Source organism: Globicephala melas, chromosome 3, assembly GCF_963455315.2.
Source record: "Globicephala melas chromosome 3, mGloMel1.2, whole genome shotgun sequence".
In the NCBI taxonomy this organism is placed as follows: domain Eukaryota; kingdom Metazoa; phylum Chordata; class Mammalia; order Artiodactyla; family Delphinidae; genus Globicephala; species Globicephala melas.
The window spans coordinates 166,117,683-166,137,404 of NC_083316.1; the positions used below are offsets into that span (position 1 = coordinate 166,117,683).

Below are 19,722 nucleotides of genomic sequence, written 5' to 3' on the forward strand. Positions count from 1 at the left end.
CAGGGGAAATCTCTCTGATAAGAAACCTTCAGGAGATAAGAGAACAACCAGGGTGTATATCTGGGGGAAGAGGGATTTGTAGAGAAAGAACAGCACGTGCAAAGGCCCTGGAGCTGAATTGCACCTGGTGGGTTCTAGGAACAGTGAGGGCGGGCCCACATGGCTGGAGTCGAGTGAGGGAGGGGAGAGAGGGAGGAGATGAGGGCTGAGAGGTGGGCAGAGGCCAAATGCATAGGTTCTTCTGGGTCATGATGAGAACTTTCACTTTTACTCCAAGGGGAGCCATGCGTGGGAGGGCTGGGAGCAAGGGGAGGGACAGGGGTTTCCAGCACCCGCTGTGAGAGTCCTGAAGGGTGACATTTCCCAGTATTGGGCCCAGAGAGGAAGTCAGTGAACAGAACAGAATGGAATGGGAAAGAACGCACAGCGCAAATGTTGACACCCCCACCCAGGCTTCTGTCCCGGTCAGCCCCAGTGGACGTGTTTAGATGCGACCTTCCACCCAACTCAACCCAACCCACCTGGCTGAGATTTGCTTGCCCCAAGCCCCACCCCGAGTCCCCAGCTGCAGCCTTCCCCCATGGCTCTGGTCCAGGTCTTCCTCATTCCTCATCCCACAGAGGTTTCCTCTAAACTAGCCCCCTCCAGACCTGCAACTCTGAAGCCAGCTAGGCATCACCCTGAGGTCCTCTGGCACTGCCTTCTCTATATCCACCCAACCCATTTCCTCGTCCTCCCTGGCACCCAGCTAAGCTACATTCCCATTCCTGTCTCGCGGTTGGATGGGACCATGTGACCAGTGGAACAAGAATGGAGGTGATGGTGCCACTTCTGGGCCTGGCCCCATGCAAACCTCTCAGGGTTTCCCTCCTCATAACTCCCTCCTTGTCCTCTGGCTGAATAGAGAACTCCAAGGGCTTCAGGGAGGATGGGGCCATGAGATGGAAAGAGCCCAAGTCCTGTAGGGACTTTGTAAAGAAGGGCTATCCTCTCAATCCCCCAGTTGAGCCAAACTGGATTGTGATATAAGCTAGAAGTAAACTCTTTAAATTCACTGAAGCAATGCATTTCATTACAGCAGCTAACATTTTGCACCCGGACCTATACCACATCCTACAGGCAAGCTCAGATCCACTGAAATCAAATTAGCAAAAAAGAATGACTCCCATTAATTTAGCACTTGCTATACATTAATTGTACGTCAGTCACCATTATAAGAACTTAACTTACCTTATCATGTTGAACCCTCACATAACCCTGAGATAAAGGTGCTGTCCACACACCCATTCTGTAGATAAGACAACCTGGGCAGAAATAGGTTAAGTAATTTTTTTTCTCCAAGATCACAAGGCTAGTAAGTACCTGACTTGAAATTCAAAGCAGCCCAATATATAAAGAGTTCCTAAAAATCAATAAGAAAAAAATGCCAGCAGTCCTAGAAGGAAAAAAATAATGGGCAAATGATATGAATAAATATTATTTTGCAGAGAGAAAATATAAATAGTTCTTAAACATAAGAACAGAGGCTCTACCTCACTCAGAATAAGAGAAATGTATATTGAGTCATAATGAGCTTCATTTATCACCCAAGTTGGCAAAACTCCAAAAGCATAACAACTGTTGGCAAGGCAGTGGAGAAACCAGCATTCTCATTGCCAGAGGTAATGTAATTGGAACAATGCATATGGGAACAATCCCATACAGAGAACAATTTGGCAGGATCTACTGAAAACACAGACTCACCCGCTTTGAGCCAGCAAACCCTTCTGAGAATTTATCCCATGGATATACTTGCTCATGTATCTGGCTGCAATAATAACATTTATATGTAGCTAGATACTTTTCTAGGTTCTTGATAGTAACTCATTTATCCTTCAGAACAATGCTTCCAGATGGGTATTTATTATCTCCATTTTACAGATGAGGAAACGGAAGCACAGAGAGGTTAAGTAACGTGCCCAAGGTCACACAGTAGAGGAGCCAAAAAACAGTTCATGGACAAGGTTATTCATCACAGTTAGTTTGTCAGAACAAAAGCCTGGTGCAATCCAAGTGCCCATCAATAGGGGTGATGGTAAATTAAGTGATCCCCAAACCGTGCAATGGAATACAGTTTAGAGAAACTGTCCCTGGCCACATGCCTGCGGGGTGGCCAAAAAAGAAACAGAGTAGGGATCCTGGTACCAGGCTGCCTGGGTTTGAATTTCTGACTGTCACTTTCAAGCTGGGTGCCCTGAGGCAAGTGACTTAACTTCTCTGTGCCTCAGTTTTCCCATGTGCAATATGAGGATAATGATAATATCTACCTCGTAAATTGTTATGGAGATTAAACAAGTCAGTGTATAGAAAGTGTTTCGACCAGGGATCAGCAAACTTTTTCTACAAACATCTGGATAGTAAATACCTTCACCTCAACAGGCCAGACACTCTCTTTATCAATTACTCAACTGTAGAGTTGTAACTGGAAATCAGCCATAGATAATACATAAACAAATGGACGTGGCTGTATGCCAATAAAACTTTATTTATAAAACACACTTGTGGTTCAGATTTGGCCCTCCCATTGTAGTTTGCCAGCCCCCAGTTTAGATGAATACCTGGCACACAGTTAGCCCAGTATAAGTGGTTTGTTGAGTAAATGGACAATCTAGAATATCATGCAGTCATTTTTTAAAGAAGAATGAGAACAATCTCTATGTATTGATTTGGAAAGATTCTCAAGATGATGATTAAAGTGAGAAAAGCAGGGTATAAAGCAGTGGGCGGTATGTGCCAACTTTTGTAGTAAGAGACGAGGGTAGTTAATAAAAACCTGCATTCCTATTTGCATAAGGAAATTCTAGAAGGCTATATAGTCAACTTAAAGAAAAAAGGAGTCACTTATGGAGGAAGGTAGCACCTGGGTATCTGAAGAAGATGGCTAGAGGTTACATTTTTTTTCCCTGTGCACCTTTTTATGTGTTTTGATCTTTGAATGATACACATGTATTATTTAACCAAAGAGTCAAATATTTTAAAGATTCTACCAGGCTGTCTGTCCCCCAGCACAGGGTGTCGCAACCTCAGCACTGTAGACATTGGGGCCGGATAATTCTCTGTTGTGTGCGACATTGTCGGACGTTGAGCAGAATCCCCAGGCTCTATCCACCAGATGCCAGTATCAGCTCCCAGACGTGACAACCCCAACTGTCCCAGGACATAGCCAAGGATCCCCTGGGGGCGAAACCACCCCAGTTGAGAACCACTGCCCTAACCCAAACTCCTCCAGGCTGTGCTATGCTGCCAACCTTCCCTATATCCCTCATTTTCCCTAAAAAGACTTTTTATAGAGGGTTTATCAGGTGTCAACACAGTGCTGAGAAGTATTGAAATACTACAACAGTCTTCCCCCAAAAAGGTGCCGTTTTTAGCCACAGTTCACAAATGGGGAAACTGAGGCTCAGGGAGGCGAAGCCAGCAAGTGATGCTGTCAGGACTGGCTCCCAGGTCTGTCTCCTCCAAGCCACCACCATCAACCCCCACCCGAGCCCACACCTCCTATTCTAACTCTCCTACCCTCTCCCTTCCCTGCCTCTGCCAACAGCACCAGCATTTACAGGCTGGGGACCGAAGCACAGAGAGGTTAAGTAACATGCCCAAGGTCACACAGTGGGGGAACTGAAAAAAGATTCATCATCTTGGCTCCAGTGACCCCTCCCATCCTGAGTCTAATCAGCTCCCCCGTCCTGGTGGATCCTTCCCACAATGACTGTCACATTTGTCTCTTCCTCTCCACTTCCTCAGCTTTAAAGTTTCATCTCTGCCACCCGGAATTTGGGCTCCCAGAGAGAGTCAGAGTGTCTGGTCATCACTGTGGCCGCCTATGATGGTGTCATCGTCTTTCTGGGTCTCAGATCTCAGCTTGGAGATTCGCTTCAATCTGACCTCGCCCATGAATCATGCCCACCAGCCAGCCCACTCACTGCCCTGCAGCACAACTACGTGGGAACCGACCTGCTCCCACCTCAGAGCCTTTGCACTGGCAGTGCCTCCTGCCAGGAGTGTTGTTTCCTCAGACTCACATGACTCGTTCCCTCACTTTGCCCAGGTCTTTGCTCAAATGTTGCCTCCTCAGTGAGGCCTCCCAGATCTCCTACGCAAAAGTGCAACCCCACATTCCCAAGCCCCCTTCTCCAGGCCATGTACCACCTCTGACAATGTATGTGTTTCCTTATTTGCCCACTGTCAGTGCCTCCCACTAGAATGTGGGCTCTTCGACAACAAGGGTTTGTGTGTGTCTTTTTCCCACTGTCTCAGCACCAAGAAGAGGCCCAGCGTACATGATAATTGTTGATGAATGAACGAATGAATGAATTAATTAATTAATTAATATGCTCTTCCCACTCTCTACCCAGGGAACAGTGGAGCGAAAGCTGAGGAACTCTGAGGAGGAAATGAGAGAAACTAGGAAGCATCCTAATTCCCCCACATCTTTATGCCATTGTGTGTCCCCCACCCCATTCCACCCCCATCAGGAGCCCTCCCTTTTCTCTCTCTGCCCTTCCATATCCCATTGGTAGTTCATGGCCCGGGCTTAAATCTGTGGATGGACAGGGACTTGAAAACTTAGAGAGGCTGTTCTTGTGATACCTCCCTCCGACTTAATGTGACCACCTTTTAGCTTCCTGCTCATGGCCCCACTGTGAATGGGGTACAGGGCTGAGCTTCAAAGGGAGAAAAAATGCACAGGGCAGGATGGCACAGAGCTCCCAGATGGGGAGGATCAAGGAACACCCCTGCCCAGTGCAGGGCCTGTCACAGCTAGGCACCGGAACCCAGAGCAATTAGAAAACTCCTACTCACCCTTCAAAACCCAGCACAAATGTCCCCTCTTGCATCAAGCCCAACTCTCCCAGGCAATGTCTTGCCTTTGCTCCAGGGCCCCCAGCCCAGAGATTTCTTCCTCTGCCCTGGTCCTGACAACACAGGGCTGGGGGATGTCTGTCTCTCCCAGTCTGGGAGCACCTTGAGGGCCAGACCCAGGCCTGGGTCCTCGGTGTTGCCCAGCACAGAAAATCAGGACACATTAGTCCCTGCAGCTGCCCTCCTAGAGAATAACGCCACAACCCCTTGCCTTTTATCAGAAAACCAGCTACAGGGAAGATGCAGGGAAGGATAGAAGTTCATCCTTAAGTCTAACCACTTTCCCGTTAGCTGCTGTTGAAGCCTCACTGGATCTCGACTGCTCGCAAGTCTGGGGCCTGACTGGTCTGACAGCTACTTCCTTCTGTGTGGAAGCCAGGAGGCAAGGAAATGGAGGTAAATTTGGAATGGCCTGTGGCCAGAGCAGGTGGCTGGGGGTGGCAGGGGAATCTCTAGGGTTCCCCCGCCACCATTCTTTCAGGAAGCCTGCCTGGGCTAGGGGAGGGTGGGCCTCTTCCACGTGTGGCCCTATCCTCAGGAAACACCCCCAGGGACCCCCATAGGCCCACTCCCTGATCACTGACTGCCCCTCCCCCCATCCGCACAGGGCATCTCAGGCCAGAGAGGAGGCAATGCCCCAGCCTGCCCACCATCTGTCCCCAGAGAGGTCCCCCTCTAGCCCACAGCGCGTCCAGACAAGCCTTTCCTCCCAGGGTAGGGCCTGAGGGCTGGATAGCAAGTGTCAGGCCCGCAGGGCAGGCAGGGCACCCCCAACCACCAGCCATCACTTTCCACCCAGAACTCAGGAGGCCAGAGGGAACCAGAGAAGGTACAACTGAAAGAGAATCCAGTCCAGTTACCTCCCCCACCCCACCGCATTCAAATAGGGATTTGAATAGATTTCCTGAGCTGGGGGCGGTCACAGTCAAATCCTCCTCCGCCTGGACCCCGGGGCCCTTGCAGAAATCCCTACAGAGAAAAAGCAGCTATTTCTAGGTTCCCAAAACCCCAGGACCCACTCTCAGGGTTCTGGACCAGGTCCTGCCTCAATGTGCCCCCTGGGATGGATGGAGTTAGGAAGACCAGAGCCCCAGGCCCATAGCACCCCACCCGCCCCATGCTGCCCCAGGCCCAGGCAGGAAGCCAAGGGGAAGATGTGAGGGGAAGGAAGGGGCCCAGCGCCTGGGAGGAGGAGACACATGTGGGGGAAGGAATCGGAGGAGGCCCCTCCCCCATAGCCAGAATCTTGGGGGGTGGGGGGGTCAAAGGAGTTGAAAACCTCAGGCACCCTATTGGCCACCCAGGGGGTTCCTAGCCCCCCTCAAGACCCCCACAGAATCCCTTTTTGGGGCTTGATCCACACTGGAGCCAGCCTGGGGCTTTGGGAGCTTTAACCCCAAGTTTGCCAGTTCTCAGCCTAGATGTGGGTTAACTGTGAGCCTATGAGCCCATTCCCGTTAACCTTGTGTGGGCCACCCCTGTATCCCCGAGTGTTACAACCCCCATATCCCCCGTACCCTCTGCCAGACCCCGCGGCGGGGGGGCATCCTCCTCTCTACACGGCTGGCCCAGAGGTGCAGAGCACCAAGCCCCTGGGTACCAGCCTGGGATGCCTCCCACCACCCACCCTGGGGCAGGTCCGTCAGTGGCCGTCTCACCTGGGACATCTGGGGACGCAGGTTGACCTCCCGCAGGTTGATGGCTTGGGGCAGCAGGTTGTTGAGCAACTGGCACAGAAGGACGCCATCCCGGAGGGCCTGCGCCAGTTCGCACACCTGGGCCCCATCCCAGGTCACGCGGTGGCTGGGCGGCAGCACCCGGCACTGGATCAGCCAGTGGGTGCACTGGCGCCACAGCTCCATGGCTGCTAGCTTCCCGGGCCGGCCTGTGCACCCTCGCGGCCTCCTTCGCCGCCCGCCCGCTTGCCTCCGCTAGCTAGCTACCACTTCCTCTTCTTTGCCTGTAACTGTCGCCCTGAGACGGGGCGGAGGGGGAGCCGTGGGAGTGTGTGGGGGGGGGCACCTGCAGCCCAGCCCCAGCCCAGCCCCTTTCAAGCAGGACCTGGCCTCTCCTTCCCCCACCAACTAGCACTGGGGCATCTGGGAGTGGGTTCAGGGTAACAAGGAGGCCTGCCGCCTTCCTCTGTGTCCAACCCAAGAGCGTACAACCTCGGAAACATACTCAAAATCCACCCTGTTCGCACCCCTCCCTCCTCCGCCTCCACCCTCATCCAGCCCCCAACCTTGGCAGCCTGGACCAGCAGCACAGTGTCCTCTGCCCCATGGCCGGGCTCCTGTCCTCACCCCCCCCACAATCTGTACTCCCCACATCAGAGGGCACCTATGAACACCTAAGTCAAGTCAGGATGCCCCCACAGCCCCCCTCGTCTGGGATAAAAGTCATCCCTGCAGCCCACAAGGGCCTGCATGAGCACTCATCACCTCCCTGCCCTACTTCTCCCACTCTCCCCCACTTTGCGCTGTTCCAGCCAAACGGGCCTCCTCAGTGTTCTTCCAACATACTAGGTAGCCCCAGAAGTTTGCCCTAGCATCCTGCCACAAGGTCTTTGCACATGCTAGTCCTCTGCCTTAGGCAATTTCACGGCCAGCTCCCTCACTTCCTGCAAATCTTAGCTCTAGATCATCTTCTCATGAAGTTTTCCCAAACCTCTCCATTTCAGATCACAGCCTTTTTTCCCACCCCATCACACCCTATCCCACTTCCCCACCTGTTATTTTATTATACTTATTTCTTTATTGTGTATTGAGAAATTTGTGTCTGGTGTTGGAACCACTCCCCCCAGCACCTGGCACATATACATGCTCCATAAATATTTGTTGAATGAAGAATGAATGAATAATTGAAAGCTCTATGGCTCTACCTCTGACATTTATCCCAAATCCGTTCATTTATTTCCATGGCCCTGGCCACCATCATCTCTTTCTTTGGACTTTGATAGTGTCGTTCATTGGTTTAGCAAATATTTACTGTCTTTGTAGCCCTTATCATTATCTGAAATCATGTGCTCGACGAGGTCTCTCTACCCACCTCCACCCCACTAGATTGTGAGTAGTCTCCCCCCTCCGTCTCACAAGCACCCACCCACCCCACCCGCCACCCGAGCCACCCCCCGGATTTTCCTTTTTAATTATTGTAACCACTAAGGGGCGCTAGACTCCTTTCACTGGACATACCCCCTACCCTCTGACTGTATCAAAACCAGGCGGGGGGTGGGTCAAGGAAGGGATACCCCTCAGCCTGTCCTGAGACTGGAGTCTCTTCCACATTGGCAAATGGGGAAGCCCAGCCTGGAAATTCCCAGATTTACGATCCTACAGGCACCAAAACTTTCTTCCCCAACCATCCGTGGCTCTCTATGCGCCAATTTTCTCATCTGTAAAGTGAGTGACAGTAACCTTCACCGTTTAGAATTACGGTAGGGGTCAGAGATGGTGGGGCTGCAAAGATCAGAGGAAGACAGGATAGCGCTCCAGGGCTCCGGGCTTGAATCCCACCTTGACCAATCACAAGCCGTGTCAAACTTGGGCAAACTTGGGCTGAGCTGTCCCATGCCTCAGTTTCTGCATCTAGAAAATGGGGTGATGAAAACAGTACCCATCTCATTGAGAGGTCTACGTAAAAATGCAATGTGTTGAAGCTGGGCAAGCAAAGAGAACAGTCCTGGCATACAGTAAGCGCTTAATGAATGTTAGCTGCAGCTACTGCTTTCAATTCTGTTGTTATTATTATGCGCTCTCAATAAATTTGGCCAGAGCGTCCTCTGTCTGGTTCCAGATCCTTCCCTCCCCCACCTTTCTCACCCTTGTCTCCGGGCGACAGGATGGAAGCCCCCCTCCCCTCCTTCCCTCCACTTAGGAAACCACCTGAAAGTTTACCCCCCAGTCCTGCCAGAGTCTAGATCAGCTCCAACGTTCTGTTACTAGGAGAGGCTGTCGTGTTTTCCCGCATCTCTCTCCACAAAACCCGACACCCAATGGGGTTCCTTCCCGGAAACCGAGGGGGGTGGTCTGGAGGAAGCTCACCCGGTCACGTCACAGCCGCCACCACTCCCTGCCAGGCGAGAGAGCCCGTAGGGACCGCCCCGCCCCTGCCCGGAACACTGAGGGGCTTAGGAGACACCGCCTTGCCCCTTCCCAAGGGGCCAGGGATGCTTAGGACCAGCCGGAGGCCCTAAGCGGAATCGAGGGGCCTGGCTCTAAGGGGCGAAACTAAAAGAGGAGTGAGGAGATGAGTGGGCGTGGTCAGCCCGAGAAGGGCGGGGGCAAATTTAAGGGGGCGGGGTCCACTAGTAGGAACGGAGTTTCCCAAGGGGGCGTGGTCTACGGGAAGAAGGTTTTCTCTGAAGGGGGCGTGGTTAGCGAAAACAAAGTTTCTAAGGGGGCGGGGCGAGAACAAGGGGGCGGGGTGAGAGCCCGGAGGTTACGGTTGGAGAAGGGGCGGGGCCTGGAGGGGCGTGGTTTAAATGGGAGGGACCAGGTGTTGGGGCTCGTTTCCCCTCGGGCGCGGCGGGTGAAGGCTGGACTTGGCTGGGACGGGGAGGGAGGGGTCGGGAGCCGCAGAGCCTCAGGCTTCCGCCAGGCCCCAGGTTCTTGGGAGCTCCGCCGGTCCCGGCCCAGGTGAGTGAGGGGCCCCAGGCAGATCCAGGACCGGGAGATTACTGGGGCAGGGAGTTCTCTTTTCCAGGTGGGGCCACCAGCTCTCAGGGAGGATCTGGGTGTCTGTCCACGTGCGTCCGCGAACGTAAAAGGTGTCGCCTGACTGGGACGCTGTGTATCACGCGTGTCCGTGTACCTGGGCGTCCTCCTCCAAGCGTGTTTTCTGTGCAACACGGAAAGCCTCCCTGCTTCCACTTTTGCCTGAACGGTGTTTTTAAACCACAGACCAGATCGTGCCCCTCCCTCACTTCAAACCCGTCCCGTCCCGAAGCTGCCCTTCCACCCCACTGAGATGAAAATTCGAGGTCCACCAGTTCCTGCATCGTCTCTGCCTATCTTACTGCTCTCCACTTCACTCCTGGCTCACAGCATGCAGCCCCACCAGCCTCCCTGATGATGTAAGATGTAAAAAGCAAGCTCCAGGCCTTTGCACTTGCCGTATCCCCGCCTGGACTGCTCTTTCTCCACATCTTTGCATCACTGTCTCCCCTCTACTGAGGTCTCAGCTCCTACGTCACCTGGTGGGAGAGAGCCTCCTGACTACCTGTTTAAGGTGGCCTGCCCCAGCCAGCCTCCTTGACATTTCCCTGTTTTATCACCTTCATTGTTCACCCTTAGATATTACCTTCTTCATTCATCCTGCGCTTATTTGCTTTGTGTCTTGCCCACCGGAAGGGCCTTGGTCTCATTCATCACTGTTTCTCCAGGGTCTAGAACAGAGCCTGGCACGCAGTAAGCATTCAACCAGTCAATGTTTGCTCAAGTTTGAGGCTCCGCGTCCACCTGTGTCCCTGTGTCTCTGTGCAGGTGGCTGCCCTCCTGCACATGTGTGTATGTGTATGTGGCCAACAGAGCATGAATAATCCCCTTCCTCCTTTCGCCAAGCTTGCCTCTCACCCACCCCCTCTCCTGACTCTGCCCTGTTCCTCTCTCTTCTGCCCAGATATCCAGAAATTATTCCAAAGGACGCAGGGCAGGTGGATGACTTAATTGGCCTGTGGCTGACCTGTGCCCACTCTGAGCTCCCCCTGAACTAATCAGAGCCTTGTCAGCAACGCACCACCACACCCACTAAGGGGCACTTAAGACAGAGGAAGCTGGAGTCCGGGGACTCTTAAGACCAAGGCTGGGCCTGGCCCAGGTGACAAACAGGAAGTGCTCAGGCATCCAGGAGACACACCTGGCTTTCAGGTATGTGGCACCGGGAGACAGCACTCTGCTCAGCTCCCCCGCCCCTTAAGCCACCTAGGGCCAGTCTGGGAACTTCCTGACCCTTTCAGGCCCTCAGCCCAGCTGACTCAGGTCATAAGAATCCGGGTGCTATTTCCCTGCAGACCCCGCCAGGCCCAGAAGATCTTGGGGGCAGGGGAAGCAAAAAGCAAACCGCTTGCTTCCCTCCCATCCAGGGCAGTTTTTTCCACCAGACACTTGAGACACACCGGGGCCTGAGGCCTGCGCCATGATTAACATGTCCTAAAGCATCTGAGACCTAAATTTGACTGCAGTAATAAGGAAATGGATCTGCTCCAAAATATGAAAATCTGCAAATGCTTATTTGCTGACAAGTCTACAAAAATATGACCCTTTCATGTCCTTAAAAATGGCATTACATGGGGCTTCCCTGGTGGCGCAGTGGTTGCGAGTCCGCCTGCCAATGCAGGGGACGCAGGTTCATGCCCCGGTCTGGGAAGATTCCACATGCCGCGGAGCGGCTGGGCCCGTGAGCCATGGCCGCTGAGCCTGTGCATCCGGAGCCTGTGCTCCGCAACGGGAGAGGCCACAACAGTGAGAGGCCCGTGTACCGCAAAAAAAAAAAGAAAAAGTGGCCTTACATTGGAAAGGCACCTATGGGTTAGATTTCTGTACAATCTAAGAATCTTTGAGTATGCATATAGGTGGCTGAGATGCTATGGACTTTAGTAAATTAAATTCTCCCCAGCCTACAATTTCTTTCACCCCAAGAACCACCTGGCTTGCTCCCTCAAAATCCTCCCAGTGTTCACCAACAGAGACCTTCCCGGGCCACCCTATGGAAAAATCTTAACTCCACCCCTTGAATCTTCATACCCCACCCCTGGTTTCAGTTTCTTGTTTAGGTCTCTCGGATCTATCCTATACTTCCTCATCTAGTTACTTCTTTTTCCAATCCCTGTCTTCCCTACTAGAACATCCCTAAGGACAGGAATTCTGGTCTGTTTTGTTCACTGCTAGGTCTCTAGTGCCGAGAAGGGGCATCTGGCACACAGCGGGTGCCCCATGAATGTTGGTTTGAGTGAATTTGTTAATTAAATTTCGCCAAAACGTAGCAGTATGTCATCTGCATAAAAAAACTGCATTACATTTGAAAGCAATGCAGAGGTCTTTTCCCTTTGCAAGAATCCCAGTGAAGGCATGACTCTTTCCATGAAATCACAGCCTATTCTAAATTAAAGTTACTCATAGCCAGATTTTAATCTGATATATATATATATATATCTCAAATATAATTCAGATATAATTTATAATTAAGATATATAATCGGACTATGGGTAACATCTTTAACTTAAAGTATAAATATATAAATAGTTATACAAAAATGTTTATATATTTTAAATATAAATATTTATATATAATTATATTTATATATTTTAAATATAAATATTCTATATTAAAATATTATATAGTATACATTAAAATATTTTAATATATTATATATAATTTATGTAAAGATATACTTTATATTAAAATACAATATATATTTTCATATATGCATATACAGAGAGAGTTGCATTTTAAGGTTCAATAAGATATGGGCTGCTGTCTTCAGAATCATGAGGAACATGGAAGGGCTGAGCCGGATGCTCAGGATTCAGGAGTAACTATTCCCATTTTACAGATGAGGAAGACTGGGGCCTTTTGGAAGTACAAAGCACAGCCCCTGCAGCCTCTACCCCTGAGAGCTCCATGCAGGTGCCACAGGATGGAGAGGACTTTGCTGGCCAACCCTGGTACCACGGCCCACTGTCCCGCCAGGTACCGCTGCCTCCTGCAGGACCTCAGGACCGTCTGATGGGGAGTCTCACCCCTTTGACCTTTGACTTACTGGGTACTCCTGGATCCCAGATGAGGGGCTTAGGGTCAAGGTCTATCGGAAAGAGTGGCTCAAGGGCTGGGGACTGTCTTGAAGCTTCGTTGGTGTGGCATGTCACTTCTTATATTTAAATTATCACTTCCTTTGGGAAGGTGTTGAGGATGGTGTTGGGGATTGAAGAGGGTCCTAATGACCCCTCAAACCACCCCTTGGCTCTGCTTTCTCTCTCTGGATCCCAGGCCACCCGTGGCCGCCAGGGGCCCATCTCCCTCTCAATCCAAAGTTCCTCACCCTCATCTCCAACTTAGGGGTCACCTTCAGGAGTTCCAGGACCTGGGGTATCCAATCAAATCATGAGAGGCAGTGTAGCTTAGTGGTTAAAACACCACACTTTAGCACCAGACAGCCTGGGTTCAAGTCCCATCCCTACAACTCACATTGGGTGTGAACTAGGGCAAGATATTCGATATCTCTGGGCCTCAGTTTCCCCATCTGTAAAATGGGCATAATAGTACCTACCTCTTAACCTTGGTAAAGGATGAAGTGAGTTCATACATTTTACAACTAAAACAGTGCCTGGCAAATAACAAGGGCTATACATGTGCCCATTGTGCATACTGTCCAGTCCCCAGCCCCCATCACCAGCTCCACTTTTCCCCTCTGCAATGTTGTGGCCCTCAGCCCCTGTTTTCACACCAGCCACCATGGCTGGCATAAGACTGCTTGACCATTATTTTAAAGGTTGATTTAAAGGCCACAGTCTGTTTGGAAGGACCCAGTGAATGGCTTTTCTGGAAGCCACATTTGCATAGCAAGCTCAGTGCATGTCCTTGGGTTGGAAGTTGCATAAGTCAGTGCTGGCTAGTGGCTGTAAAAAACATTCCCAAGATGTCACCAGCCAGACTTGATCAACATTTAAGGGTGTGACTTCCCTGGTGGTCCAGGGAAGACTCTGCACTCCCAGTGGGCAAGACTCCACACTCCCAATGCAGGGGACCCAGGTCTGATCCCCTGGTCGAGGAACTAGATCCCACATGCATGCTGCAACTAAGGGTCCACGTGCTGCAACTAAGAGTCACATACCACAGCTAAAGATCCCGCATGCCGCAACTAAGACGCGGTGCAGCCTAAATAAATATTAGAAAAAAAAAATTTAAGGGCTAGTTCATGTCACAACCTGAGGGGATGCAGAGCTCCAAAATGAGTCAGACCCAAGCCCTTTCCATCCTGTGTCTTCGCCATCCCCTAGGGCTTTGGAGACATCAACTGACAGGACAGAACCTGTAGGATTGTACAGGAGAATTTTATTGGTCAGGTCGGGACATTCCCCACAGCCCTTCTGCCCTCATACCATTGGCCAGATCTTGTCACATGACAGCTAACTGCAAGGGAGCCTGGGAAATGTAGTCCAGAGGTATGCCTATGAAAAAAGAAGAAATGGTCTGACACAATGGTATCCAGTCTCTGGGTTTTTTTGAGTGGGTGGGGAATCATCATTAACTACTGATACAGGCTTATGCCTAAACCCCTTGCCCCTGTCCTCCATCCCCAGAAGGCTGAGGCCCTCCTCCAGCAAGATGGTGACTTCTTAGTTCGTGCATCTAAGTCCCGTGGGGGCCACCCTGTGATCTCCTGCCGTTGGCGGGGCTCAGTCCTACACTTCGAGGTGTTCCGTGTGGCCCTGCGCCCCCGGCCAGGCCGGCCCACAGCCCTCTTTCAGCTGGAGGATGAGCGTTTCCCAAGCCTGCCTGCCCTGGTTCGCAGCTATGTGACCGGCCAGCGTACACTGTCCCAGGCCACGGGAGCTGTGGCATCCAGGCCAGTGACGCGGCAAGGACCTATTCGACGCAGCTTTAGTGAAGACACCCTCCCAGACGGCCCGGCTTGGACAGAGCCACTCAGGTACCACAGGCTCCCAACCTCCCTGACGACACCCAACACCCCCCAGGGTCCTCCACCTCGGCACTGTCCACTAGTGACATTGGCGGCCAGATTATTCTTGGCTGTGGGGGGCCGTTCTGTGCATTGTAGGATGTTCAGCAGCGTCCCTGGCCTCTATCTACTAGATGCCAGTAGAATCCTCTGTACGTCATCCCCCTAGTTGTGACGACCAAAAATGTCTCCTGACATGGCCAAGTGTCCCCTGGGGGTATCAGGCACCCTGGTTGCGATCCACTGGTTCCGAATGATGGGATGTAAGGTTTTACGGGTGTTGATGGGGGCTGCTCTGCGCAGAGTAGGACAACACATCTCCCCCATCTCTGTCCCCAGGGCTAGGAAGCGGAGTGACAGTCAGCCCGCAGGCTTGGAGCATATGGGGCAGCCAACAGAAGACCACCCTGGTTCAGGTAAGGGTCTTCCAGGACAATACATAGCTCAGAGATTGCTCTGCCACTCACTACCCAAGTGAACTTTGGCAGGTGACTTAACCTCCTGGAAAAAAGAGATGGTGATGCTCTCAATGTTGTCATGGTGACGAAAAAACACAGGACTAAGGAACTTTGTAGGTGCTTAAAAATGTGGGTTTATGATGATTCCAAGAAGCCCTCTGTTCTCTAACCACGGCTGACCTCTCTAATAATTCCTCTCACATCCCGTACTCACTCTGGCCACATAGTCTTCCTTTCAGTTGCTGGAACCTTCCAAATTTGTTCCTGCCTCAGGGCCTTTGCATTTGCTGTTCTCACCATTGGAAAGCCCATTCCCTAATCTTTACCTGGCTGACTCCTTCTCATCTAATGTGAGTTCTTCAAAGCAGCTGATCCTGACCATCCTACATAAAGGAGGAGTCTCCCTTATACCCTGACTGCCCTGTCCACACCCCCCCCAATTCAACATGAGCCCTCATTGTGTGCCAGACACTCTGCTAAGTGCTGAGATATGTCAATGAACAAGAAAGACAAAGATCCCTGCTCAAGTGGAGCCAGCATCCTACTAGAGGAAGAAGGTCCATGAACAACAAAAATGAGTCAATTACGTATGCTTTGGGTTAAAAATTAAAAGCAGGACACAGTAAGGAGTATGCGAATGGTAATGAGTATTACAATTTTAAGTAGTAGTTAGGAAAGGTCCCATGGAGAAAGATTTGAAGGAGATGAAGGAGGGAACGATGTGGATAATTGGATGAGAATGACCCAGGCAGAGGGAACAGCCATTGCAAAGGTCCTGGGGCCAGAACAAGAGTTTGAACTGTTCACTGAACCAAAAGGAGGTGAGTGTAGCAGAAACACTGGGAGTGAGGGGGAAGTCACGAGAGATTGGGCTCAAACTGTGAGGGCTTCTTGGACTAATATGAGGACTTTGGCCCTTATTCAGAACGAGCTGGGAACCGTGGGGAGGTTTTGAGCCCCTATAACAGGGTCGACTTAAATGCTTAGTAAATACAGAGTCTCCCAAAAGTCTGGGTGCAGTTTTAAGTTCCAATAACCTCAGAAGTAAATATGCCACAAACTTAACAGAAGACATCATTTGAAATTTTGATAAATTCCGTTTCTTTGATGCTTATGTAGCTTTGTGAATTTTGAATGACATTTTTCATTTTAATTTCATACAGTCAGGGCTTACCATCTTCAATCAGAGGGGCAAAAACAAAGAATTCAAACTTGCAATGTAGTATTCAAAAATTGCAAAACTACATACGTGTCAGAGAAAGTTCGTTTTCAAACCATTGGTAAGTGTGTAGCATCGATGTTGGTGAAGTTGTTCACTTTCAAAGCCGCACCAAGATAGGCTGGGATACCTGGTTATTGGCTGAATGAGTGGATGAACCAGGAGGTTAGTAGCCCATGAAGCCACTGACCCCTCCCAGCTATCTTCTCTGTGTACCTCTTTCACCCCCTCTTGTATGACACCCAGGAGCTTCCACTATGCCTGCATCTGCCCTGCCTCGGACAGGTAGTGACTCCGTGTTGCTAAAGGTGCCCGTTCCCCTGGGGTCCATTGCTGACAGCCTCAGGGCCTCTGATGGGCAGCTTCATGCCAAGGCACCAACCAAGCCACCTCGAACATCCTCACTGATGCTGCCTGATGCCTCTGGATGCCCCCCAACGTACTGTGAGCTGGTGCCCCGAGTGCCCAGGGTCCAGGGAACACCTGCTGGCCACAGCTGCCCAGAGCCAGAGGCACCATGGTGGGAGGCTGAGGAGGAGGACGGATGTTTTGCAAGACCGCAGGCAGAGGTCCCTTTCTGCCCACCTGACAACACCTTCTGCCTGCTGGGCTCCCAGAATCGGCCTCTGGAAACTGAAGTCCTGCATACTCTCCATGGCCTGTTCCTGGAGCACCATCCTGGGAGCACTGCTCTCCACCTGCTATTGGTGGATTGCCAGGTGGGTCACCTACAGAGGTTTTTCCTCCCCAGGCAGGGGCTGAAGCCAGGACAAGGGCCAACCCCACCTCACATCTGTATACTCACCCTGCTCCCTTGACTTCTCTACTCTTACCCTGGCCCCCCATCGCCAGGCGACTGGCCTCCTGGGAGTGACCAAGGCTCAGCGGGGCGCCATGGGGGTCGCCTCTGGTCTGGAACTGCTCACACTTCCCCATGGGCATCGCTTGAGGTTGGAACTGCTGGAGAGGTGAGCCAGCCACCTGGAATCCCTAGGGTCTCCAAATCTCCCCATTCACGGTCCCCTAGGGAGGTGGGGCATGGGCAATGCCACCGACTGTCCCTCCTCACCCCCGCATTGCAAACCTCCCCACTGCCCCCAGACCCTTGCCTTCCGCCTCCACAGGCTCGAGACGCTGGCACTGGCGGGGGCGCTGGCAGTGCTGGGCTGCGCAGGGCCGCTGGAGGAGCGCGCGGCCGCCCTGAGGGGCCTGGTGGAGCTGGCCCTGGCGCTGCGGCCAGGGGCGGCGGGAGACCTGCCCGGACTGGCCGCGGTCATGGGCGCCTTGCTCATGCCCCAGGTGCGTAGGAAGCGGGGATGGGGAGGAGGCCAGAGAGCAAGTGATGGGAAAAAGTGGAGAGGAGGCGGGCTCAGCTCTCTTCCTCCAGGTGTCGCGGTTGGAACGCACGTGGCGCCAGCTGCGAAGGAGCCACACCGAGGCTGCGCTGGCCTTCGAGCAGGAGCTGAAGCCACTGATGCGGGCGCTGGATGAGGGCGCCGGTGAGTAGCATCTTTCGATGAGTGGTAACTAAGCGGAATCCCAATCCGGTCCTAAGCCCCGCCCGGGTCTTAGGTCCCCGCCCCTGCTTCTCTCCTAAGCCACGCCCCCTGCCCTAGGCCCGGCCCCTGATTCACATCCAGCTCTATGCTAGGCTCTGGCCTCTGGGTCTCGTGCCAAACCCCGCCCCTTCCTTCTGTCTTAGGCTCCACCTTGGCCTTACATTCCGCCCGTTGTTTCGGTCCTAGGCTCCGCCCCTTAAGCAAGGCTCCGCCCTCCTCGCCCTAACCCCCGCCCTCTGTGCGAGTCTCGGTCGGGAACTAATCCCTAGGCCCCGCCCTCACTCTGTCCCAGGCTCCGCCCCTGCCCTAGGCCACTCCCCGGTCCTGCTCTGGGCCAGGCTCAAGCCTCTGTTTCTGACCCAGACCCCAACCATTGCTTTGTCCTAGGGTGCCTCGGCCCAATGTATGTCGCACCCCTTCACCCTAGGACCCGCCCTCTGCCCGTAGCCCAGCCCAGACCCTTCCCCCAACAGGACCCTGCGACCCGGGGGAGGTGGCGTTGCCGCACGTGGCGCCCGCGGTGCGCCTGCTGGAGGGCGAGGAACTCCCCGGGCCCCTGGACGAGAGCTGCGAGCGGCTGCTGCGCACCCTGCACCGGGCGCGTCTGCTGGCCCGGGACGCGCCCAGATTCCGCGAGGCGGCGGCTCGGCGCCTGCGAGGTGAGCGCCTCCTCTGCGCCGGGTTGCCAGAGGGTCCCGGAACACCCCTCATGCTCCAACTCGGTGCCCCCAAACCCACCGGGCCAGGGACTAGAGCCTCCCACCACGCCTCCCAGAGCCCCACCCAAACTGGGACGGCCCGGCCCCACGGGGTTCTCACCCTAACACGCGCCGCAACCTGCAGTGTAGACGGAAACACTGCCCCCAAAGGGCGGCCCAGCCCCCCAGAGCCACGCCCACAGGGCCCAACTCCCACTCTTCCACCTGGCAAGGCCCTGCGCCTAGAGGATCTCGATCCGCCACCAAGAATGCCCAGCTCCCTCCTAAATGACTCAGACCTTCAACCTGGTAGAATAGAACGGCGCCCCCGCAGAGCTCAGAGCCACACCCCTCTCCTGCCCTGGGGCAGACCAGCCTCCAGGATCCCCGACCTGGGTCGTCCCTGCCTTCACTGGTGACCTTAGCCCCCCTGTCCCTCCAACATGGGCCAACCTCCTCCCCCCACAAGTTTGTCGCGAAGGACGGCCCGGACCCCAAATCCCACCCTCGGGCGTGGCTCCATCTCCAGGCACAACCCCTAAAGTGGGTCCCCCAGGATCTCGCCCCAGGAACAGACTGCCCCGGTACACCCACCGAGCCCCTCAGCCACCCCACCCCCACTGCTGCAGACTCAGGAGCCCCCTCCCGGCTAACCCTACCCAGATGTCCAGGTAATCTCAGGCTGAATCCCTCCGGGGTCAAAGTCCCGAGGGAACAAGGCAGTTGTGGGAGGGGCAAGGCAGTTGCCTGGGCCCTGCCCCCAGCCCCACCTGGCCCCGCCCCCAGGATTCCGGCCCCACCCGGAGCTGAGAGAGGCCCTGACCACTGGTTTCTTGAGGAGGCTGCTCTGGGGGAGCCAAGGAGCTGGGGCGCCGTGGGCCACACGTCTTGAGAAGTTCCAGCGCGTCCTCACCGTCCTGTCGCAGCGCCTGGAGCCTGACCATTGAGAGCACTGACCGCCCCCATCTTCACGCTGGGATACCAAGGCTTCCATGGAGACCAAGGAAGCCGCCCAAGCTTCCTCACACAGCCAAATGCAGTGGGGACCTGCACCCTGCCTCACAGGAGGGGACCTGGTTTGCAAGAACCCACCCTGTGCCCTAAAAAGGCACACTGATCCTGGCGGAGGGCAGCCTCCTCCCCACACTAGAAGACCCAGATGTCTGGAGGCTCTGGACGCCCTCTCCCACATGCCCCCTCGCATATCC

The 19,722-nt window shown here is 53.4% G+C and overlaps 2 protein-coding genes across 6 annotated transcripts in view; one reads left to right on the top strand and one right to left on the bottom strand.

Moving 5' to 3' along the window:
• Nucleotides 1–6,842, bottom strand: part of VAV1 (vav guanine nucleotide exchange factor 1) — a 50,440-nt gene extending 43,598 nt beyond the window's left edge. For all 5 annotated transcript variants that reach the window (XM_070045334.1, XM_030879474.3, XM_030879472.3 and 2 more), the window contains exon 1: nucleotides 6,561–6,842. In XM_070045334.1, the coding sequence (XP_069901435.1) occupies nucleotides 6,561–6,764 (204 nt within the window). In that variant the 5' untranslated portion in view covers nucleotides 6,765–6,842. The remainder of the gene's footprint in view (nucleotides 1–6,560) is intronic.
• A 2,672-nt stretch (nucleotides 6,843–9,514) lies between these two features.
• Nucleotides 9,515–19,566, top strand: SH2D3A (SH2 domain containing 3A). Its single transcript, XM_070045113.1, has 10 exons — nucleotides 9,515–9,539; nucleotides 12,454–12,590; nucleotides 14,201–14,550; nucleotides 14,920–14,996; nucleotides 16,504–16,976; nucleotides 17,110–17,225; nucleotides 17,382–17,556; nucleotides 17,645–17,756; nucleotides 18,290–18,475; nucleotides 19,301–19,566. Exons 2-10 carry the CDS (start codon nucleotides 12,522–12,524, stop codon nucleotides 19,459–19,461), a joined length of 1,719 nt encoding a protein of 572 aa, XP_069901214.1. The 5' UTR covers nucleotides 9,515–9,539; nucleotides 12,454–12,521; the 3' UTR covers nucleotides 19,462–19,566.
• Nucleotides 19,567–19,722: the final 156 nt, after the last annotated feature.

Bases quoted from the DNA above. Each gene is read 5' to 3' on its own strand.
- SH2D3A (XM_070045113.1), top strand. From the start codon at position 12,522: ATGCAGGTGCCACAGGATGGAGAGGACTTTGCTGGCCAACCCTGGTAC. The intron at 14,551-14,919 runs GTACCACAGGCT...CTCTGTCCCCAG, and splicing joins GCTTGGACAGAGCCACTCAG to GGCTAGGAAGCGGAGTGACA. The intron at 17,226-17,381 runs GTGAGCCAGCCA...CCGCCTCCACAG, and splicing joins AGGTTGGAACTGCTGGAGAG to GCTCGAGACGCTGGCACTGG.